This window comes from Bufo gargarizans, chromosome 2 (assembly GCF_014858855.1).
Source record: "Bufo gargarizans isolate SCDJY-AF-19 chromosome 2, ASM1485885v1, whole genome shotgun sequence".
Taxonomy (NCBI): domain Eukaryota; kingdom Metazoa; phylum Chordata; class Amphibia; order Anura; family Bufonidae; genus Bufo; species Bufo gargarizans.
Genome location: NC_058081.1, coordinates 609,599,747 through 609,624,757, shown reverse-complemented (window position 1 = coordinate 609,624,757; position 25,011 = coordinate 609,599,747). Strand labels below are relative to the sequence as shown.

The 25,011-nt window shown below is 41.2% G+C and overlaps 2 protein-coding genes across 2 annotated transcripts in view; both read right to left on the bottom strand.

Moving 5' to 3' along the window:
• Positions 1–564: 564 nt before the first annotated feature.
• LOC122926201 lies at positions 565–23,538 on the bottom strand. The gene is made up of 13 exons (XM_044277581.1): positions 23,459–23,538; positions 22,667–22,749; positions 22,243–22,403; positions 18,951–19,113; positions 16,301–16,467; positions 7,950–8,016; positions 7,738–7,863; positions 6,814–7,149; positions 6,320–6,435; positions 5,748–5,839; positions 3,324–3,441; positions 2,397–2,516; positions 565–1,712 (listed from the first exon to the last, which is right to left on the bottom strand). The coding sequence occupies exons 1-13, from the start codon at positions 23,536–23,538 to the stop codon at positions 1,557–1,559; spliced, it is 1,785 nt and encodes a 594-aa protein (XP_044133516.1). The 3' UTR covers positions 565–1,556.
• Positions 23,511–25,011, bottom strand: part of LOC122926200 — a 91,377-nt gene continuing 89,876 nt past the window's right edge. The window contains exon 9 of the mRNA XM_044277580.1: positions 23,511–24,134. Within this exon, the coding sequence (XP_044133515.1) occupies positions 24,004–24,134 (131 nt within the window). The 3' untranslated portion in view covers positions 23,511–24,003. The remainder of the gene's footprint in view (positions 24,135–25,011) is intronic.

The window sequence follows — 25,011 nt, the reverse complement described above, 5'->3', positions numbered from 1 at the left end:
TGATTAAAGGGATTTTCCAATATCCAAAATCTAAACTTTTTAATCATCATAACTAATCCCATTGTTAACTGCCTCGAATATCTTTATTTTCTCTGTCCTCTGTTACAGTGCTCATAGCCATGGGCCCGGATATTTACAGCATGAACTTCAGTGTTTTGAGGTGCATGTGCAGCGAGCCCCTGAGGAGCCAGAGTAGTAATACTGAGGGTGATGATGTGTCATGGTGTACTCCCTCAGGCCATTGCTCCCTTAGGTCAGTGCAGTCAAGTAGAGGCATCCTATGTTCCCTCAGGTCACTCCCTGTAGCTGTGGGCTCCCTGCCTGATGATGGTGTTGGGGTGCTCATGGTTTGCTAGGCATGGCACGTGTTGGAAATGCAGTGGCCAGCATGTGTGGTAAAAGAGTCAGACACCAGACCAGATTCAACAAGAGTCTCTCTTTACTTTATGCAGGACTGAAGTTATAGTACATTCAACAGTAGTTTGTATTAAATTAAAAGTCCTTCCAGATATCCCAGCATGAGGTAAGCAGATGAATACTGCATTGACCCTAAGATTACTCTGACTAAAATATCTACTATAGAGATCTCTGACTAAGGGCTTGTTTATACCGTTCCATGTGCATTCTGTATCACGGATGCGGACCCATTCACTTGAATGGGACCGCAAATCCTGAGATGCGGAACGGAAGTACAGAACGGAAACCCACGGAAGCACTATGAGGTACATAGGGTGTCTTAATTTGTTAGCCCTCTGCAGCAGTAGGGTCTGGATCACCTCAAACTTGGTTACCTTGCAGTCTCTCTCTCTCTGAAGCCATGCAAATCCTTCTCCCTCTATACAGCTCCTCTCCTAGACTATTCTGGAAACAGGGGGTGGAGCAAGCCCACACCCTAAGCTCCAGAGAGGTCTGGGTTAGTATTGTTACCTCTGTCTTTGCCTGGCTCATGCTGGAACAACAAGTGTGCAGTACATAGCATTAGAAACATTATATAACAAGCCAAAGTTTGCAGATACCCCCACTGCACATACACAGTAGTCTGTTAATACTGCACATATGTTGGGGAAATGCTTCTTCTACTAAGCGTCTAGATTGCACTGCATGTGACGCCAGTGATATCGCATGGCCCGGAAGAGAGACCCCTGCATCTAGAATGACATATCAGCAGAAGTGCTGAGCAAGAGACAGGGGGTGTCACATGACCGCTGCCTGGATGAAGAAATCAGGGTTGCTTCACACAGGTAGGTTATATTAAATTAATAGTATAACTTTCAATTTGTACCTGAAAACCCCTGCAAATCTTAGGCCACTTTCATACAGTCAGTGTTTGATCAGTGATTGTGAACCAATGGAGGCTTCACAGAGATAAGGTATAACAGGAGGATTTGCTAATGGAAATCACTGATCAAATACTGACTGTGTAAAAGTGGCCTTTTTTTTAAATTTTTATTAACACCCCTTTCAGGCCTGAGCTCACGGCTGTATTCATGCTTTATACAGTATGTATGTAACTATGTTTTATGTCATAGCAGTCACTTATCAAGTGCGTCGAAATGCTAGTTACAACTTGATTTCCGGAATACAGAGGATGTAGTGTCCGGCTGATGCAGATAAAGTAATTCAGATTCCGAAGCACTGATCTTCTCAGATGTGAAACGCCTCTGTATTTCAAGCAGTACAGCCAGGTCCCTCTTTTCTGCCAACCTATTAAACTACAAGAAAAATATCTGTAAGGTTATTCGGTTTTAGAAAGTCAAGAACTAAGCTACAAAAGTCATTTCTAAAATCTTGATTGTACTACTAAAATTGTTAGTGATCGGTCATCTGCCCTGGATCATGTCAACCCTCAACAGGAGTAACATTTCTTCATTTACCTATGTACTGGTGATAACGACCATATTGTTAGGCGTTTACCAAACAGGACACAGATGAAGCTTCTAGATCTGCAAAAGTTTCCATCAAAGATGCTTCTAGTATACATGTGAAAAGTCAAAGTTGATGTCACAATTCTGTGTATTGCTAGAGGCAAAAATCATGGTATGTAGCTAATGGAACTTAAAAGTTAAACACATGGTATTTTCAGATGGTGATAATGTCAGGTATGGAATCCAGTGTCAGGATGCTGGTACACAGCCGGATGACCGACCTGTAATGGAGGAGACCCCACTACTGCAGTTCCTGAATGTCTATCACTAAATAAACCCACAAATTTCCATCTCAGTGTGCAAGACCATTGGAGCTATTGTCTTAAATTCGTAGATCATCCTAGACATACGTGTTAACAAATCTCCTCCTCTCTATTCTCGATTAACAGTATGAAGCGATGCAAACGAGAGGCCTTTAGGATCACTTCCCTGTTTCTACGTAAAGTGTATATTAATTACTGAAGATCTCACCACAGATGGATCTTTAACGTTCTTGGTTCCAGCACTCAGGTCTCTGAATTCCCTCTTGTTTTTCATTGCTTGTTCTACCAGCTGGAGGAATGTTTCATTGAGGACATCTATTGTCTCTTCCTGTCATTCAATAGAAGTAGTAAGAATGTTATATGATATACAGTATACTGTAAAGGTTGATCATTAATTCTACATTGTGAAAACATAAGCATGCAAGATTGGATGGCTCTGAGACCAGGGCCATAACAGGTAGGTAATGGCTCCCTGGGCACAATGTGGAATGGAGCCAACCCCAACATGACAACAGTTCAGAAAACCAAAATGTAGTGGTGATTACAGACTATATCCCGATGTCTTAAAGGTGTTGTCCGGGTTCAGAGTTTCACCACAGGCAGCCCCCCTGTCATGAGCATCAGGGCAAAGGCATTTTCTGGAGATCCAGACTGGGCTCTCCATGGGAAAGCTAGGCGGAGGCTTCAGTCTAGCAGTGAGCCCAGTGACGTCACCGGCACTGATAGGCGGGCTTTAGAACTGCCCTACCTGTGAAACGGCTAGGGCAGCAGTAAAGCCTGCCCATCAGTGCTAGTGACGTCACTGGCAACACCTCTAAGAGGAAGCCTCCCCCTCGTAGTGTAAAAATATTTACAAAAAAGCCCTTGCCCTGTGCGGAGAGCATTGGAACATGAAATGGCCTAATGCTCATGTCAGAGGGGCAGGAGGGGTGAAATTTGGGATATATCTGGATTCAGTTCTGAACCCAGACAACCCCTTTAACTTCCCCTTGTCTCTGTCCTTTGCTTCAATGTGTTCTTTCATCCAGTAGTGTGGCCCTCTTAATCACTGGTTTGCGTGAGATCTGCTATGGCCCGAAATACTAGGTAGTAAATACTTCATACAATATGTAATCCAAAGATATTAATGACCCACCTGCATAGCCATCTGATCTGAACTCTGCTCTTTGGGACTCTCTCTGAGACATCCAGAATTCTTTATAAACACATTTTCCATGATTCTCTGGTTTTTAAACTTGCTGTAAAATTCACAGCTGATAAAAGATGACAAGAACAGAAATGTGGAGAACGCCAATAAAGCCAGATCAATGTGCAGATTTGTGTAATGACATACAAGATGCTGTGGATAATGTGGGCTGCTACATATATAGGGGACAAGGCATAAGTGTGTGATTGGCAGGGGTCAATCCTTTGGGACCCTGAGAAGAGGAGCCCTGTCTTCTCTCAATTTAATGGATTGGCAGTGCATTACAAAAGCTTATAGACCCATTATAGTGAATGGGTCTGCATTAGTGATGCGGGATGCCACGGAACGGCGCCCGTGTATTGCAGATCTGCAAATGTGGTCCGCAAAATGGCCACGGGATGCACACATTCGTGTGCAGGAGGCCTAAGGATATATTATTTTTTTGTATTCCAGTCTTAATAAAAAAAATACTCCATAAGATGGGTCAAATTTACTAAGAGGCCTATGACTGTTAAAGGAAAGTTGTCACCTCCCTGGACTGCTATTAGGAGCAATACTGCATGAATAATACTGCTACTACTAAGCTGGGATCTCTACACTGATTTCAGAGGATTTTAATATTTGTGGCCTGTCCTCAGGAAAGCTCATCAAAAAGGCTATGGGCACATTTGGGGGCACTTTTTATCATTGCATTTTACTCATTTTTGTCTAAAACAATTTTTTATTTATTTATTACAAATTTTAAACAGTTTTTGTTCCGCAGTCTTCACTTTCAGTGCATCTTACAGACCATTTATTTTAGCTTTACAGTGAATCTGTAGGGAAGCTGCTCTGAGGGTCGAAGTGTATCCCCTATCTCTGAACTCCTGACAGCTCATATACACTCATTATAACGAAATTATGATCAAGCTGATAACAATATGGGTTAAGTTTTCAGTGATCAGTGGCTATGCAGTGAACCACCATAGCAGCAACCTGATCAATTCGGTGTGAAACAAAGAGCCAAAGTCTGCAGATAGACTGAACGTGATAGCTATAGAACAAAATCAGTCCAAAATGGAACCTAAGCTACTCTGAAACAGCTTAGGATAGTCCATCAGTATTAAAATACCAGAGAACCCCTTTAAGTATGTGTGAGTCAGAGTTCTCTCAATATATGACAATGATATTAATAATTGATATGAATAATAATTGATATATAAGGGTATAATTGAGTATGTTTATTATTAGCCCATTATTAATAGATGGTAAAACTTTAAGATGTGATTATAATAAATAATCTACTGATGACTATCCCATGAATTAGTGGGCTATTCCTAATCCGTATGACCAGAGCTTCTATTGCCAAGGCAAAAAGAAGTGGCACACGTTTTTTAGGGACTTCACCTGTATTTCCTGAGAAACCACTGTGTTATGGGGTTTAAAGTTCTGCTATTTATTTTCTTATGTCTTTATCTGCTCAATGTACACAGCTTTGATAAGTGAGGTCCAGTTTAGAGTCCTTTTCAATTGAGTTATTTGAGCCCCAAATGAGCCTTTATCGATAATATTTAAGTCTACTGGCACTCTTTTGCACACTTTTTTTTTAAACGGTCTGACAAAAACTGAAAGGAGGACGATCGGTCGTTACTAGAATCTTTGATCCCTTATTCAGTTTGCATGATGTTGGCATACCATGATCTGCTGCCAACAAGCAACAGTTTTTGGTGTCGCACAATCAATGCCAATATTCGCTCGTTTGGCAGGTGGTTGCTGGCACGTTTCTATACGCGAATGGTCAGGAATGAGCATTTTCTGTTCCCAATAATAATCAGTCCATGAAAAAGGACCCTTATCTGCATTGTCTACTAATGCTCAATGTATTTTAAATTCCATCTAGTGTCTCAACAGATGTGTAAGGGTGCCTTTGCACATACCAAGATTTTGTTACAAAAAATTTCTGCAACCAAAAATCAGTTCCATTGATTTGAATGGGTTTGTTTTGGTGGGAAGCACATGGATTTCTGCAAACCCCAATGAGATGAATGGAATAGATTTTCAGTCTTTCTGCGACACAATCTGCCACGTGCGAAGGCACCCTGTCTCTTTCTCATGCTTACGTTGCAGCCATGCTTATTCAGATTACAGAAGCTACTGTTTAAAAGCATGAGCTCAGCAAAACGACAGTTCCTGAAGATAGGGTTACAGCAAAGAGCTAGTGGCCACAAACTACTACCAACCAAACTGGGAGACCTCAGGCTCCTCTGCTGTCTAACAGGCTTGTCTGTATGTGGGGGGGGGGGGACTAGACTTCTCTTTATAAAATAATTGCTTTGACAAATCTAATATGCAATTTGTTTTCCTATTGTGTTACCTGGAGAATACGACACCTACCTTCTCTGCTTATGATAATGATCCGGTAGTTTGTGGATCATCAGAAGGTCTCTGAATGCGGTTTTCATGTCCGACTGTCCTTCACCCATGTCCTGGAACAAGAAGGTCAATGTGAGAATCATACGAAATAAAAAGAATAAGAAAGAGGGTCAAGGAATTTGGGTGATTCAGGCTTAGCTTCAGATGATAAAAGAAACAGATATTTCATTGTTTTGCCTCATGGATGAGGCTGCTCTTGATCGGTCTGGTCAGTTCCTGGAGCTTTATGCTGGGTTCACCAGGATGCTCATACAGTATTACCAAAACTGCACTTAAATAAAAAGTAAAAAAATACTTATTTGATGGGATTTCTTATTTGGAGGTATTCTCTACAGGGCTGATTCAACAGTAACTGCATATGTCAATAAGAAGGAAATATGTATGTAACTCCACCAGCATTGCCTTCATAGAACATACCCATGACTACCAGTAACTACGTTATGCAAAAATGCACGTTCCCCATCAATCAATGCAGTCAATCAGCGCTGACATCCTTGAGTATGGTCTGGTGTGTATTGTCTGACAGCACTTACTGTGACCTTCTCCGAACTCTCTGCACTCCAAGAATAGAAGAACGCACGGGATAGTGCCCTGAAAGCTCCATTCATGCACTGTAGATATTCACTATTAATGGGTGTCTGATGCATCCCTAAGAACAAAAGCAAAGTTTCAGCCATATTGTATGTTGAAAAATGTCAATACTGTAAAAAGTTACATATAGAGTTTTCCAGTGCATGGTTATTGATGGCCTGTGCTCAGAATAGGTCATCAATATCATATCAGTGAGGGTCTGATACCGCACACCCTCATGATTAGAGGTTTCGGGCAGAAACTATTCACTGTGAGTACCTGAAACAGCTGCTTGGTGGAACTGTGGGGTTTTGGACCCACACTTATCTTATACCCTGAAGATAGGCCATCAAGTAAGGGAAGCCCATTTATTTAAAAAAATATATATATATTCTCATTTTATAACAGTGGCTTCATTCATTATAATCAATGGGTTTATGGCCTCTCTGATAATTACCTGTACTGATCTGTGCCACCGCATGCACAATGGCCACTGCTAGCTCCCCAACATGATCCAGGCATGTAGATGGTACAAACAAAATTTTATTTTCTGCATCATAATAGGAGTCTCCAAGATGCAGATCCTCCTTCTGCTGCCCAAAACTCTGTATTCTTGGAATTGCTTGAGCTATCAGAAGTAGCAGAGGATATTGGGTGCAGCTATGACATACAAGATGGAGGAGAGCTGAGCCAAAGCGGAACACAATCAACTGACGGGGGGAGAGCTGGCTCATGTCCATTGGAACAAGAGTGCCAACAGTTACTGGCTCGTAGCTTCCCTTAACCTCTTTCTCTGAAAAACAGAAGACAAATATGGAGTAGAGAGTAAGGAGGATGTTGTAATGAAACTTTTTTATTGGCTACAGGCAGCCCGCACGCTATCTTTTAGGAACTGTCACTAGGTTTATGCAACGATATCTGAGGGCTGAGTAATATAGTGACTGACATCCTTATTTTAGTGCTATTTTTTCACTTACTTTAGTAATTTTCATAAAAATCAGTTTATCAGGAGAGAACTACAGGTCTACAGTCATTGGGCTTTTTGGTTCCTTTGAATACACATGCTGTAACCTTGACAAGTATTCAATAATGGAGCTTCCTCAAAACTAACGTCATAGAGTCATGGGTTCCATATTCAGATGAAGACTAACAAGCCTGAAGTAGTTGATTGCAAGTTAGAATAGTCTTCTCTGTATGCAAAGTCCCATTGGTTCAATACAAATGGCCGGCTACAGGAGCATAAAGAAACAATTTGCCTCTTTCCCTCCCCTACTGACAGAATGAGGATGAACCTTCTCATTTTGTGCATATGCGATAGAAGATTTAGTGGAAAAGACAAAATAAAATTTCTAACATGGAGAAGACCAAACATAAGCAACACCTTGTTTCTTTAGTGCTTCTTTGATCTCCTCTAATGTCTTTGTTAAAGGGCTTGCAGTGATCAGTTTCTTCAGTTTCTCCTCTCTGTACAACGCTGTCATAAAAATCATTGGTGGAAACTGCAAACCTAGGAAAGAGAACAGAAATCGACATATTCATATCCTAATGAAACTGAACATAAAGGTCCTCATTCCATTGCTATATATCACGCACCTACAGAGGAAAGCATTGGTATGTTGCCGTTGATGAGACCTTCGTATGCATTCTTATTGGCCAAGGTCTAAAATAAAGTAACACAACATTCAGAATCTAGCAATTATTTTGCTTAGTGTAGTGCAATGCAGAGTGCAATTTTCATTGAGGCCACCTTCAAACAGTCAGTATTTGATCAGTAATCTATGAGGCCTTGTGCATTTGCCTGGTTGGCAGAGAGGCAAAGACTGCCAATGTCTTTTTGAATTCTTCTCCCCCTGATTTGCATCAATATTTGTAAGCCAATACTAGGAGTAGAAACTACAGAGAAGAAGTACAGGGTGGGCCATTTATATGGATACACCTTAAAAAAAAAAGGGAATGGTTGGTGATATTAACTTCCTGTTTGTGGCACATTAGTATATGTGAGGGGGGAAACTTTTCAAGATGGGTGGTGACCATGGCGGCCATTTTGAAGTCGGCCATTTTGAATCCAATTTTTGTTTTTTCAATAGGAAGAGGGTCATGTGACACAACAAACTTATTGGGAATTTCACAAGAAAAACAATGGTGTTCTTGGTTTTAACATAACTTTATTCTTTCATTAATTATTTACAAGTTTCTGACCACTTATAAAATGTATTCAATGTGCTGCCCATTGTGTTGGGTTGTCAATGCAACCCTCTTCTCCCACTCTTCACACACTGATAGCAACACCGCAGGAGAAATGCTAGCACAGGCTTCCAGTATCCGTAGTTTCAGGTGCTGCACATCTCATATCTTCACAGCATATGCTGTGCAGCACCTGAAACTATGGATACTGGAAGCCTGTGCTAGCATTTTTCCTGCGGTGTGTTGCTACCAGTGTGTGAAGAGTGGGAGAAGAGGGTTGCATTGACAATCCAACACAATGGGCAGCACATTGAACACATTTTATAAGTGGTCATAAACTTGTAAATAACTCATGAAAGAATAAAGTTACGTTAAAAACAAGCACACCATTGTTTTTCTTGTGAAATTACCAATAAGTTTGATGTGTCACATGACCCTCTTCCTATTGAAAAAAACTAAAGTTGGATTCAAAATGGCCGACTTCAAAATGGCCGCCATGGTCACCACCCATCTTAAAAAGTTTCCCCCGTCACATATACTAATGTGCCTCAAACAGGAAGTTAATATCACCAACCATTCCCATTTTATTAAGGTGTATCCATACAAATGGCCCACCCTGTACAATGGGAATATTTGCGCCTCTTCAGTATTTTGGACGCCCTTCTGATTTTGGCCTACAAATACTGATAACAAAAATACTGGACAAATACTATCTGTGTGTACAGTGGCCTGAGGGAGAGAAACTGGGTAAATGAAAGCATTTGCATGATAACCTTTAGATGGAAGGTGTGTGAGCTGTAATTTTTTTCTGCTACCGTAGTTAAAACCAGACAGTGACACATATTCTTATTCTTTAATCAGTTTTTTATTTTATGATTGTGGATTTTTTATTTTCTGAACATGATTATGGGGGCTGCCATCCTTCCTGAGATGCATGTAGAGATATACTTGTGTAGCAGCCAACATGGGCAATAGACACAATGGACAGGTGTGGACTTCATGGACATTTATAGGAGAGTTATCTAGACATGCTCTGCGACCTGTGCAGAGGTTATTGTCCAAGGAAAGGATAAGCTTTGACCATCACCTATTGTGAATTATGAATCCTGTAAATATATGTTAAATATACACATATACTACTTACAAAAAGTTTGGGATATTTGGCTTACGGGAGAAATTTATGAAAAATGTAAAAAGTTCACGCTACAGTGATATTATATCATAAAAGTAGGGGATTTAAGTAGAAGCATGTAATGGTGATTTCCTCCTCTCAAACAATTTATTGAAACAAAAGCCAACACCAGTGGTGGGTATACCCCCAACAAAATGTCAGTGCCTCAATAACTTTTCACGTGGCCTTGAGCATCAATTACAGCTTCATGCTGTTCACAAGTCGCCTTATTGTCTGTTGAGGCATGGCTTTCTACTCTTCTTCAAGGGTGACCCTCAGGTCATTGAGGTTCTGGGGTACAGAGTTATGAGCCTCTACACGGCGACTCAGCTGACCCAATACTGTAGGTTTTCAATGAGATTCCGGTCTGGAGAAAGTGCAGGCCGGCCACTCTATTTGAAGTACCAAAGTCTCCAGCAGCCATTCCCTAATGATGCGACCTCAATGAGCTGGCGTATTGTCGACCATTAAGATCAAATTAGGCCTGTGTTGTTCATGCAGAGGCACAATGACTGGATTAATGATGTTATTCAAGTAGTATGGGCTTGTCACTGTACCATTCACAAAGTGTAGGGCAGTTCTGTATTCACTAGACACACCTGCTCACACTGTAACGCCACCACCAACAAAGGCTCATCTGGTGACAACAGTGGCGGATGCATAGCGCTCTCCTTGACTTTTCCAACATTGTTGGTGGTCATCATTTCTGCTCAGTGTGAATAGACTTTCATCAGTGAACAGCACTGAGGCCCACTGATCCTTTGTTCAGTGTAGAATGCTCCCTGGCCCATGCAAGACGGTGACTGCTGTGCCTGGTGGTGTGGTCAGGTACCCTTGTAGGTTGTCTAACATGCAGAACAAGCTGATGTAAGCAGTTTTGAATGGTCTAATGTGACACTCACCTCCTTCAAATATGCCTGGAGTTGTGTGGCATTCAACATCTGGTTCTGGAGGGCAATAAAGTGGTCATCAGTGTGGGATGTGGCCAAAGGACGTCTACTTCTATGCCTTTCTGTGACTCTTCCAGTCTCTTTGTATCTGTGTGAGATTCTAAGCTCAGTGGCCACTTCCGTCTGAGAACATCCTGCTTGAAGCCTCGCAATGGTTAAATACTGTTGATCAGTTGTTAGGTGTCATTTTGGTCTCATTATGTCAAATTGTGAACAGCATGATGAGGAGGTCTGTTTAAATACCAATTCTAATTCAACCAGGAAATTTATTGGGCGATTCATGGATCAAACACTTGTTGTGAAGTTTGCCATTAAGCTCCTTCTTAGAGAACAGCAAGTTGTGCAAAAAGTACTAAAACACTGAACAGTTGTACATCTGCATTCAAAAGTTTAGAGAAGGTCACATTAAAGTGTAACTGCCATTTTTTTTTTTTTTGTAATGTGTAGGGGCAGTGATACTGACCATTTTTGTAATATACTTTCATTACGGAAATCATACATTTCTATTAGAAAAATAGCTCTAAAGTGGCCCATTTTAAGCCTTAGCAACGCTCCTCTGTCTTCTGTTTATATAACATGGTCAGTGTTAGCAAGTCTCCACAGTTATGTAAACAGAAGACAGAGGAGCGTTGCTAAGGCTCAAAATTGGCCACTTTAGAGCTATTTTTCTAATATAAAAGTATGATTTCAGTAATTAAAGTACATTAGAAAAATGATCAATATCACTCTCCCTAAACAATTCACAAAAAAATAAAAATAGAATGGCAGTTGTACTTTAAGTTCACCTGTAAAGGTTAGAGTGCATTTTATGTTCATCCTGAAATTTCATCCACAAGCCAAATATCCCTAACTTTTTGTGAGTATTTGTATATATAGTAAGAGAGAGACAGAGAGAGAGAGAGAGAGAGAGAGAGAGAGAAGTGATATGTCATAGTAATCCTGCCTGTGATGATAATTAGATGACTTCTGAAAAGTGATCTGTACAGACCAAAAAGAGGCTATATTATTAAGCTTAGTGGCCAGTGCAAAAACTGCAGGAATTATAGATAGTGACATGGAAAACTAAAAATAACTAAAAAATTTTAGAAAGATGTTTAACAAAAAAACTTGATTTAAACAATAGATCATTTTATGATGACGACTTGCTGACCACCCATTTACTTCATACGTCCAGGTGGTTGGCACATATCTCGGCATGGACTTTTGTTAACGTCCTTGCAGGGATCGAAACTGAAAGAGTGGGGATACTGATGTCACTGACCATAGAGAAGGCAACAATGGGTTTTCTCCATCCCTGCTTTCACCATCCCTGCCAACGGGCGCTGTGTATAGAAGTCAGCAATAAATAAATAAAAAATGTAATGTTAAATGTCCTCCACAGGTCTGGTATGACCTTATGAGAAGCACAAAGTGTAAAATAAAAAGAAATGGGAATTAGTCCTACCAGTAATTGGTTTTCCAGGAGTCCAATGTGACAGTACCACAGGAGGTTGTCCTTACAGGCTTTTGTTGAGAAGGAACACCGAGAGGTTAAAATCCTCCCCCATCCTCCAGTGATTTTCCCAATTACTACATCAGCATAGATGCAGTCAATTTATTTATATACTAACAATGTTGCATCACATCGCAGTATACTGAACATGGCAAAAAAGAGAGGGTAAATCAGGGTGCTATCATGTTAGACTCTACAAACACTATCCGCTGCATCACTGTTGAAGAGCTGCAAGCAGTATCAGCCAACATAATCCAACCTGCCCAAAGATGCATCTTTTGTGACTTGTGGGCAATTAAAAAAAAAACAAAAAAAAAACTATCAACTTTCTGGTTCATCTTGTCATACTATCGCTGGAGGCGGGCTACTTTTTCGTGGGCCATCCTGTATTAGGGGTGGCCTTTATGTTCCGCAAAATGAGGTATGCACACAGCCGGCATCCGTGTTCTATGGATCCGCAATTTGTGGACCGTAAAACACCAAATGTTTGTGTGCATGAGCCCTAAGGTTGAGATACAGATTTTTACAGTACTTGGTCTAAGTCCACCATTAAAGAGGACCTTCATCTGTTTAGCCCTAGTCTAATTAGGGTCATACCTTATAGGGCAGGGAATGAGCACCTCCCTGGCTTTGATCGGTGCGCTCTGATTGGATGCGCTCACAGCCAGGGAGAAGAGAACCACTCCAGTCTCTGCCTAGTATAACCAAGTCGGGTAATTAGAATATAAGGTGCCGAAATCAACGGGGGACAACATCCTTAGGTCATCAATATTAGATCGGCGGGGGTCTGACACCCGGCACTCCTGACAATCAGCTGTTTGAGGAGACAGCGTGTGCACAGTGCACAGCGCACATGCTGTCTTCCTTTTCTCTTCCTGCTCTGCTGCAGTATGTCTATGGGACAGCAGCAGTGAACAGCATGCGCCGTCTCAAACAGCTGATCGGCGGGGGTGTCGGACGTTGGACTGTGATTTTAGCACATTATTACAAGATGTGGGCCCCCTCTTTTGATTTTGCCCAGGGCCACATTTTGTCTAAAACCGGCCCTGCACCTAGGTATTTATCTTTGTGACAAATAAGTCTATCTGAGGTGTGCCCCACTTGAGGGTTAGTTCGTGAAAGACTCCAGCCTGTTTCACAGTTGCTTTGTAGCATTCCAGTTTTGAGATCCGTCAAAGGATCTCAAAACCTGAATTAAACAGATCTGTGCCATTTAATACATCCAGATGCATCCTTTTTGGCCGGATTCGGTAGTATTAAATCAAAACTAAACAAACCAGCTCTGGTATGAAAATCATTGTAAGTCAATGGGCGCCAGATAATTAAATTTTATTTTTTTACGTATCCGGCACCCATGACATTGATTTTCATGCCAGATCTGGTTTGTTACGCAACAACGGAATGCATCCTGATCCTGAACAGCTTTGTCCCCATTGACAATGAATGGGTACAAAACTGATCCGTTTTGGCCCGGTTTTGAGATCCTCTGCCTGATCTGAAAACCGGAATGCCACAACATAAGTGTGAAATAGGCCTTCTTTGTTTAGGAACCACTCCTCTGGGTCAATAAGATGTTTGCTTAAGAAGTCTGTTGTAGTGTTCTCCATGCCTCTTTCGTGAACAGCTAATATGGAAAAAACATTCTCTTCTAGTCCCGGAAAAATATTTGATGTATTAACTGTTGACTGTAGTCATATTGTTGGACCATATTCTCAGATGGAACCCTTGAAGAAGAGCACTGCTTTGTGATAAAGCCCATACTGCTCTTTGTTCTCTGAAATTGGAAGAATGATCTTTGATTCCCTGAGGCCAGAGACTTTGAAAATACTGATTCTTTATATGAGCTCCCCAGCCCCGCTTGCTGGCATTCATAGTGATCATAGGAGTCATGTTCCAGGTTCTCCTGGTTGGTCCACCATAATAGGGAACACTTTATCCTTTCTGATAGGTGAATTCTTCTGTATAGAGACAGGTAGCTTTTGATCCAGGTGGAGATGTTATTTGGGTTGAAAAAAAAAATCTTCTGTCATTGACTCCTTTTGGATAACTCTCTTCCTTACTTGTAATTGAAGAACTGTTTTATGAAAGCACAGCATTCTCCTAGATTTCTCTTCCAGAAACCTGTTTTTATATGCTGCCTTCTGCAAAATGTTATCTACAACTAGTCCAAATAGATAAGATTCTGAGAAGGAATTGAGCATAATTTATTCTTGGAAAGTATATCACGCCCCAAAGTCTTTAACCAGAGGGCATGTCTTGCGGTATTAAATAATGCGCCATACCTGGCGGCGAATTGGACCGACTATGCCAAAGTGTCAGCCATAAACTCTGTGGTCAACTTTAGCAGAGGAAGGAAGTCAAGAATCTCTTCCCTGGAGGTCTTCATATTAAGATGAATTTGAAACTGATTAAGCCAGTTACATTGATCTAGCTACTGACATGGCAGCTATATTTGTATTAATTAAGGTTGAAGCAGATTCCCAGGTTTTCTTTACATGGCTATACCAAAAATTAAGCCATTCCTGAACTTAACGTTCTCCAGCAGACTGAAGCATTTGGTCCACCCCAGAGGAGAAGCCAGAAAAAAAAAAATACTAAAATAAAAATTACTGAAAAATAAAGCCATATATATGCAAAAATCATTTACATAACCCGAATGGAAAAAAAAAATTGTTTGTACTAAACAAACAGGAGGGGGAGAAAATGGCCCGGTCTTGAACTGGTTAAATTTATTAGTTTACATGCGAGAAACAAAAGGTGTGCACATGGAAGTGTTTAAATACATCTCACACGATATTACGGCTAAGGCTAAATGGCAACACTGGTTGTGCAACAGCTGTTGCGGCCAGGATTACAGGATAACAGTGATCCCCTAGAAATGAATGGGATTGCAGAGCGAGTTGGAAAAAATCCAACAGTGATGGATTTTTTGCGAATCATGTTGCAATCCTGTTCATTTCTATGGGATCACCGATACTCTGCATCCCCGGCCGCAACAGCTCTCGTCATGTAGACCTAGCCTAAGATAAATATAATTAATGTGCTGCAATCAATTACTGGAGTTTCAAGATGATATCTGCTATCATCCAAACATTTAAAGGGTATACCCATGTTATAAAGTTAGAGCATATCAATAGGATATGGCATTATTTTATGATCGTGGGGGTCCAGGCTCTGGAACCCTTACCCATACAGAGAATAGAGGAGTCACAACTCTAATATAATGCTGGTGTAGCAAGCACCGGAGAAGCCAGTGGAGAGGATTGGAGTGGTAGTCGCCCTGATGAGATGATGTGCCACAGTATGTAAATATGTACTCCCTCAAGTCGTTGCTACTTGGGGATCAGTGCAGTGGAAAGTGGGTATAAGGAATCAGACCAGAAGTGTTAGATCGAAACGCGTTGGTTGCGTTACCGATTAGCATGTAGAGATGTATTTGTAGATGAAGTTTAAAAAGACTGAAGATTTTATTTTCATCTTAGTCCTGGCCTTTTTTTTCTTTTTCTTCTGGATTGTTTACGGACTGGACCTGGTCCTTGCACAAGAGGCTATACGGGTAGTGCTGGCTTGATTACTGATTTACACAGTCCACTGGGTAATGCAGGCTTTTTGATTTGACCTGGCCTGGATGTGATCTAAAGTGATGGGTGTCTGAACCATAGTCTCTCAACTGCAGCAAAGCTTGGATAGCTATGGTTGCTGGTCTATCTGCTGACTGTAAACCCTGTAGATATACAGAATATCTGTCGTTTTGTCTTTGAAGTTTCTCTGGAGTAGTGGTCTCACACATGAGTTTGTTATCTGGTCCCTAGGAGCAGGAGCCATAGGAGGTGCTTCCTCACTCCTCACAGTCCTAGCTAAGACTCCCATCTCCTGGCAAGAAGTAGAACCAGCCGACTCCTACAAAGATGCCAACAATACCTCACCTGCTGGTGTACAGTGCAAACATGACATAACATTACCTAACAAACCAAACTTTGCAGATACTCCCAGGTATGGGGTACTACACTGAGTTCTCTCCTAAGTTTTCCCTGCACAGCTGCACCCCGACCACCAGGTTTTGCAGAGAAATTCAGTCAGCTCCATTCATCATATATGATTAAATAAAATAACTCAGTATAAAGACCAGTGTTAAATATTATCTGACCTGGTCTTGCTCAAGGGGTCTAGCAGCTCTGGGTTCAATATGACCCTTCACATGGTTGTGCTTCTCCAGTGTCAATATATTTTTCTTTGCTGCTAGTTCAGAGGTGACTTTCATCAATGAGAGCTTTACGACTTTCATAAGAGCAGTGGCTTCTTGCATGAAAACACCTAGAATTATATACTGACCATAAGAATGTACACATTTGTATAAAAACACACACGCATTGTTGCTGCAGGTTATTGTCCTGATAAGATGGAAGAAAATTGAACTCAATATGCCCCTATTGAGTGTAAATTATGACAGGAATCAAGTTAAAAGATACCTCTTAAAGAGCATCTGTCAGCAGATTTGTACTCATGAAACTGCCTGACCTGTTACATGTGCTCTTGGCAGCTGAAGGCATCTGTGTTGGTCCTATGTTTATATGTTCCCGCATTGCTGAGAAAAATGATGTTTTAATATATGCAACTGAGCCTCTAGGGGCAACGGGGCGTTTCTGTTACACCTAGAGGCTCTCTATGCAAATGCACCACGCACTGCACTTTTGACAGGGCCAGGCATTGTAAATGTAATAACGCCTGCCCTGTCAATCAAAGGGGAGAGGGTGCGGCAGTTGCAGAAAGTGGAGCCTCTAGGTGTAATGGCAATGCCCCTGTTGCACCTAGAGGCCTTTTTGCATATATTTAAGTGTAACTGTCATATTTTTTTCTTCTCTAGTTTATTAGTGTTAGACATGTACAGTATACCTGAGTTAGTCTGTCATTGACTGCCAAAAGATCTGTAATTACCTTACAATAACAGCTTTCATTAATGTCCCCTGTCCTTTTCCACTGGTCCCTTAAAAGACCATTGCTAGGGCTTTTCTGTCTTCCCTTTAGTGTAAACAGAAGACAGACACTGCACATTGCATGTTTGCATTAGGCTTCAGAGGGAGGAGGTGTGTCTCTCAGTAATCAAATCTGATTGGCTAGCAGGAAGCTGCTGACTAAAGCAAGTGTGTATGTGAAGTAAGGGAAGACAGTTTTGGCCTCAGAGAACTGGCAGAGAAGCCATCTTGAAAAAATCCTCATATTGTAGGATTCAAAACAGCTGTAACTAAGGGAAAAGCTCAATGAAAACAGTGGTATGTGAATAAAATAAAGATTTCTTTATGCATAATGCTGCAGCAGCAGTAACATGTGCTAAAATAGATTTTTCTATGAAAACATGACAGTTACACTTTAAGACTACATTTTTCTCAGCAAGGAGGGCACATAAGAACATAGGACCAACATGGATGCCTTCAGCTGCCAAGAGCACATGCAAAAAGTCAGCCAGTTTCATAGATAAAAAATCTGCTGACAGATACCCTTTGAAGGGAAACCATCACTGAAAACCAGGCAACAGTGTCTTGTAGGACTAGCTCAACTTAAAGGGGTTGTCCCAGCACAGAAAATGGGGGCATATCACTAGGATATAGTCAACCACATAGAAATGAATGGGAGAGGTGGCCGCACAAGCGCGGTGCGCTCCCTTTCACTTGTATGGGGAGAGCACTTGGTGGTGGCCGGACCCCAGGAAACCCAGGGTCCTCCAGCCACCGCTCTCCCTGCTCCGTTCTCGGCGTAGGTACAGGTCACTGAGGTGGGAACCCTAACTATAAGACAATGGGGGCATATCCTAGCGACGTGCCCCCACTGTCTGTGATGGGAATACCCCTTTAAGTCATGGAGGCTGATCTCCCCACGCTCCCTAAGACCAGGTTTCTTTGCAACAAGTCCACTGTACTGAAGTGATTCAGTAGATGGTTCACACAGGCACTGAATACATCAAGCACAGTCGTTACTTTTACAATGTGCAATTTCTAAAGACTATCCATAGGAGGCATGGGGTTAAGTCTCCTTCTTATAATCTGCTCAGTCTTTCCCAGCAAAACAAAGGGCTGCAACTTATTCTTCCCTTTCTTACTATATTGATATTCCTTCAACATAGCACAGTCTCTAAACCGGTGATCAGGCTGTTCTTTTAGTATGATGGAGAACTTGAAGCTCATTAGATCGCACTACATGCAGGGAAGTCTGTAGCCAAGGTTCAGGCATTTACCTTTGCTGACAAGATGCTTTGCACCCCCACTTGTTACACTCTCTGTAGAATCATTTTCCCTTGAAAGGCTGGCACATATGTTGTCTCTTTTGCAGAGCTCAGCTGTTTAGCTGCTTTCACACTCACAGCAAGTATTAGGTGCCAGCTATAGTATTTAGTGACCCACTTTCTTTCACTGGCTACAGTCTGGGCATAAACAGTCGCAGAAGACCCTGCATCAAATAACCCTAGCAGACACTGTTACCGTTAGGGCGCGGTTTAGCATGATTAGGGGCATGGATTAGTGGAGTTTGGGTGTAGCCTATGATGTCCTCTGTTTTGGGGTTATGCAAGTGGGCACCCTAATGGGGACATTGCATATTAAGCATAACATAATGGAATTACAATAATTATGAAGTGATGATGCAAGAGACATAATTATGTTTACACATGCTCAGAGAAATCCATGTTATGACATTGTTGGTTGGATTTTACTAAATATCAGCCTGATTTATAAGTGTATTTTACCTATACTGCCCCTACAGGTATAGAAGGAGATGCTTATGCTAACCTGGTTTCCAGGCCTTACCTTGAGTCTGGTTGGCATTATACGCCTGGTTCATGATCAGGGATGAGCTCTGACTCTGTTGAGAAGTCATTGTGGCTCTTGTACTTTCCTCTTCACCTTCAAGTGGAATTTTCCTCCACTCAACACATTTATTGGACCCCAGTTCTATGGTCTGTAACATTTCCTGGAACATATAAATAATATTTTATGCATATAAAGTCTATGCATTACCGTTCACTGGAAACTGCACTTTAGGGCTACTTAGAGCGAGGGACAACAGGGGGTTGCCATTATCAGTGTGGTATCAGAGTTTGGCTTTTAGGGAATACTAGGAATAGATACATCACTTGTCTCACCTTCTAATATAAGCCCATTAGACCTGTTAAGATTCTTCCAATGATGCTTTATTCGGATACAATATGTGTATTGCATTGTATGGTTTTCTCACCACACTTTTGCCCCTTCATATAGGTTGTAAGTGCATTTTGATACTTCTTGTGGCAACAATACTACTGTTAGGACTGATGTTATCACATCTTATATGTTTATATTTCTAATATACTTAGTAAAAGTTAAAGGGGTATTCCGGTTGTTACAAGTTACAGGACAGAGGATAACTATTAGATCCATATGGGTCCTACCATTAGGATTAGGGATGAGCGAATCGACTTCGGATGAATCATCCGAAGTCGATTCGCATAATACTTTGTTTGAATACTGTACGGAGCGAGCGCTCCATACAGTATTAGAATGTATTGGCTCAGATGAGCCGAAGTTATTGCTTAGAGACTTCGCATAATAATTTAATAAATACATTTTTACTGTAAAAAAACATTTCCCGAACTCGGGTTCGGTTCCAAGTGGTACCTAGCTCCGTACAGTATTCAAACAAGGTATTATGCAAATTGACTTTTATAAGTTTGTATGTCCAACTTGCTGCTCCATTGATTTTGGGGGGCTCCGTGGGGTCCCCGTGATTGGTGGGGGTCCCAGCGGTAGGAACTGGAATACACCTTTAAATTCTAATACTTTCACTCATGCTGTGAATATACTGTATTAAAGGAGTTTTTCGGGACTCAGCAGGTTCCAAAACTCACTTGCTTTCACCAACGGCATTTGCTAGGTTGCCAGGTCCCAGGCCCAAACTATTCCTCTCCCTGATGCATGCTCAGATGAGGTAGATTCAGGAGTTTGCACATGCACCAGGAAGAGGAATGGCCCTATCCACAGATGAAGTGACCTCCACAGCCCAGGCTAGAAGCTTGATAAAGTATGTGACATTGGCAGGAGAAAGTTTTCAAGAAGCAGAGTATTATGTGACTGGGTTGCCAAGAGGCTGATCCACATGACTTTGGAATGGTAAGTACAGTTTAAACCAGAAGTTTACATACACTATATAAAAAGACACATATGCATGTTTTTCTCAATATCTGACATGAAATCAGAATAAACCTTTCCTGTTTTTGGTCAATTAGGATTACCATAATTATTATTATTTGCCAAATCCCAGAATAATGATAGAGAGTGTTTAAAGACATTTTTATTACTTTCTGCAGTCAAAAGTTTACATACATTTCATTAATATTTGGTAACATTGCCCTTAAACTGAATGACTTGGGTCAAACATTTTTTATATCCTCCCACAAGTTTCTCACAATAGTTGGTCGGAATTTGGGCCCATTCCTCATGACAAAACTGTTGTAACTGATCCATGTTATTTCCACATAATCTTCTTTCCTCATGATGCCATCTACTTTGTGAAGTGCACCAGTCCCTCCTGCAGTGAAACAACCCCACAACATGATGCTGCCACCCCCGTGTTTCACAGTTGGGATGATGTTCTTAGGCTTCCAAGCTACTCCCTTTTTCCTTCAAATGTAACAATGGTCATTATGGCCAGAAAGTTCAATTTTAGTTTCGTTAGACCACAGGGCATATCTCCAAAAATTTAGGTCTTTGTTCCTTTGTGTATTTGCAAACATTAATCTGGCTTTTTTATGTTTCTTTTGGAGTAATGGCTTCACCCTGGCAGAGTGTCATTTCAGCCCATGTTGAAGTACTCGTTTCACTGTGGATATTGACACAATCTTACCAGCTTCTGCCTTCATCTTCACAAGGTCTTTTGCTTTTGTTCTTGGGTCGATATGCACATGTCGGACCAAAGCACGTTAATCTCTGGGACACAGAACCCGTCTCCTTCCTGAGCAGGATGATGGCTGGACATTCCCATCTTGTTTGTACTTGCGTATAATTGTTTGTACAGATAAACGAGGCACCTTCAGGTGTCTTAAAATTGCTCCCAAGGTTGAGCCAGACTTATGCAAGTCCACAATTATCTTCCTGATATCCTGGCTGATTCCTTTAGATTTTCCCATGATGCTACACAAAGAAGCAGTGTGTTTCAGGTGTGCATTTAAATACATCCACAGGTGTGTCTCTAATTAACTCAGATGTTGCCAACAAACCTAAGGGAAGCTTCCAAACACATGACATCATCATATGGGCAGTCCAGAAATGTTTAAAGGCATAGTATTCTTAGTGTATGTAAACTTTTAAGTAATAAAAATGCCTTAAAACATTCTCTCTCTCATTATTCTGGCATTTGGCAAATAATAATAATTATGGTAATCCTAATTGACCAAAAAAAGGAAAGATTTATTCTGATTTCATGTCAGATATTGAGAAAAACAAAAATAAATGCATATGTGTCTTTTTTATATAGTGTATGTAAACTTCTGGTTTCAGCTGCATATTACAGTATATTACAAACTTTCTTCTGCAGGCATGTTATGAGTAACTACTGTAGATTTGCAGAAACCCCTTTAATTGTAGAAAGTTCAGTCAGTGACACTAATGACTCGGGGGTACTAGCAAGTTGTATTCCTGGGAGGGAAGGAAGACAACAAAGACTACAAGGTTCATTTATTAAGACTGGCGTTTTAGACGCTGGTCTTAATAAAGCTCCTGCGCTGGCAGTGGATTGCGTATCCAGTGCCGCTTCTAAATGTAAGCCAATTTCCGAGCTGGCTTACACTTAGACCAGTTTCTACGCCTAAACCAGGTGTAGAAAATGATGAACTAGATGGGCCTGCTGGCCCGTCCTCTTCCCCACCCATGCTATGCACACTTTTTTAGACCTGACATGAGCGGGAAAAAGTTGCAGAATGCAGCGCAACTAACCACTGAGTCACAATCTACGCCTGTATTACGCCTAAAATACGCGGATTTCAGGTTAATGAATGACCCCCTACATGTATAGCTGATGCATAGCCATGAACAGAACTTTTCATAAAACAGATAAACCTGGGCTTACCTTGAGCACCTGTATCCTGTGTATAAAGGCCTTATAGAAGGAGAGAGTTTCGCTCCTATGTCTTCCCAGCTGGGATGTCAAGTGAAGATTTTGATCTTCAAGTTTGTCAAACAAAGTCCGTACATTAAAATCCTCCAAGACACGTATTGAGTTCCTTTGATCTGAAACAATTTTTTTTTTAACATGCACAAGGTTTCTGTGGCCACCATAAACATAATAGGTAGAGGAAGTATAATTTACTTATCTAGAGCAAAGGTATGCAACTATATGTTAGGACCCAGTTCAAGGATTTACTTTTGAGATCCCCAAAGTATCAGGTAATTTATTAATGGTTCCCATTTATAGCGGTCCAACATGAACGGCACAATGACCAGCTAAAGAAAGGCTAGACACCATTGATTATAACAATACTGCATGTCTGTACCTAATCCATAGAATATTTCTTTCTTCCCATTATCCAGTATCTCTCCAGAGCCATGACGGCCAACCGCTTCATAAAACTGGAGACTGAGTAAGAGAAAACATCCAGAGATCACATAAAGCTGTACGGAGAGGTGGTGTGCGTAGAGACAAGTATGGCAGAAAGTCACATGTAAAAGTATTATCTGTTACATGAAGATTTACAATATACAAGGTCTTCTAAGGTGTTTTGTATACTGCATTTTTTGAAAGATATTTTATATACTGTTTATAAGGAGGTCACATTGTACACTGTATATAAGGAGGTCATATGTGGTATATTACGCATATGACGGGTGCATGTTATAATGTGTATAAGGAGCTCCTGTGTGGTATATATGGAGGTCATATGGTATATACTGTATATAAGAAAGTTAAGTGTGGTACACTGCATATAAGGAGGTGATATGGTATATAAGGTCATGTGTTGTACAGCCTGAATATATGCTTTATAATATACTGTATTTTAGTAAGGCTCTGTTCACATCAGATTTGATCTATATACATTGGAGGTATACATCAGGGGCATTGTCTGACATATACATCTGACGTATGTCGCTATATAGACAGCTCTTTGCGGTGGCCCACCGTATGCACTAGGGTTTTTTCCTGGCGCATACACCAAAAGTGTTCACCCGAATGTGATGTGAACATGGCCTAATACTGAACATCATATGAACACATGTATCACCAGGACAACCTGTCTCTTGTGAGCACATATTCTGGTGGGATATAGGGTTCTCCAAGACTCCTCCACCTTGGCTTCCAGTTTTTTAGGGGGCTGGGGGTGTAGAGTGAGGGTCGTAGTACCCAGGTCAGGACCAGCAGAGTTACCATTACTGTGAAGAGCAGCAGCAGAACACCTAAATAACATGCAAAGCAGCATCGTTATTATTAGAGCTGAGGGAGGAGGTTGATTTCTGATATAACATTTAAGAGCGCAGTAATAGGACAGCATGCTGAAACGCTTGCCCTAATGGCTGCACAGGGATGAGAGCATTGCACAGTGCATTACCCAGGATTGCTGCCCAGTTTGGTGCCAAGTTGAGTCTCTGCTGAGTGACAATACCCTGCTTGACAAGCTGATAAGGAGAAGATGGCTGGATACGGGAAGCTGCTGGATCACAATACACATTATTCTCTTTCACGGTCACAAAAAGGGATCGATCCCTAATCCCGTTGTCCAGGAACACATATGTACCAGGATCTGTGAATACGTGGGCAAATCTACAACACACAGGTAACACACAATCAGTGCTCTGTCACGGTCTAGATGTGATGAAAACTGTGGTCATACAGTGGCTACCTGGAAACATTAATATGGGTCTCCTTGATGAGATGATCAAGTCTCCTGAAGGCTCCAAAGTCCCAGTGCGGGTTGGTGTTAAACAAGTGGTCTTTCTGATACAATGGATAATGACTGGACATCCGCTCTGTAATTTGCAGGTAAGTGATAACTTTTATTATTTTATGAGACCGATATTAGATAAACATATTAGATAAACATATTAGATAGATATGACACAAATAGACAGACAGATAAAGGAGGCTGTCCACCTCCGAGACATGTTGCTCTCTGTTTTTATTTTATTTATCAAACGAAAAGCAATGGAGCTGCTTGACTTAGGGGAAAGAAAGTGGCGGATAGGGTTAATTATGATAAGAGTGGAGTGTTCCGGTAGGAAAAAGGAAGGGGTGGAGCGGGTTATGGGATGTGAGTTTAGAGGATATTGGTGTGGGGCTTATTCAGTCAGAGGAAAGCGTGGGTAGAAGTTGCCCACCCTCCCTCCCTTTGTCACAGCGGGCAGTAAGAAGGGTATCCTGGGAGGCAATATTTTGGTATAGGCGCATGGCTTTATCTTTACGGCGTGCGTCTATGAGGTTTTGGTGGTAAATGGAAAACTGATAGGGATAATAGCCTTGCAGGGGTATAAATCGTGGATTTGGAGCCCTTAGGTCGGAGAGTGCGGCCGAGGGTAAAAAAGTGATTTAAAACATGGACCGGATGCTCAGATTGCCTTCTAGGATCCCTCGGTGTCTTATGGTTATAATATATGTTAAAAGTATTAAGTTTAAAGTGGTTATAATATGTGTTAAAAGTATGGTATTTTATTTATGGTTGTTTAATAAATTGCCTCTTCGGCCTTTACACCGAGTACGGTTGTTGTGTTTTTATTGATCAGGGTGGGGGGTAAAAGGGTAAAGGGTAGGAGCCAGAGTCTCTTCCATCCCATGAAGTCATACCATTTTAGTGATCCGCACTTGAAACCATTTTTTTTCTCCTCTTCATCATATTGTTGTCTCCCTTTT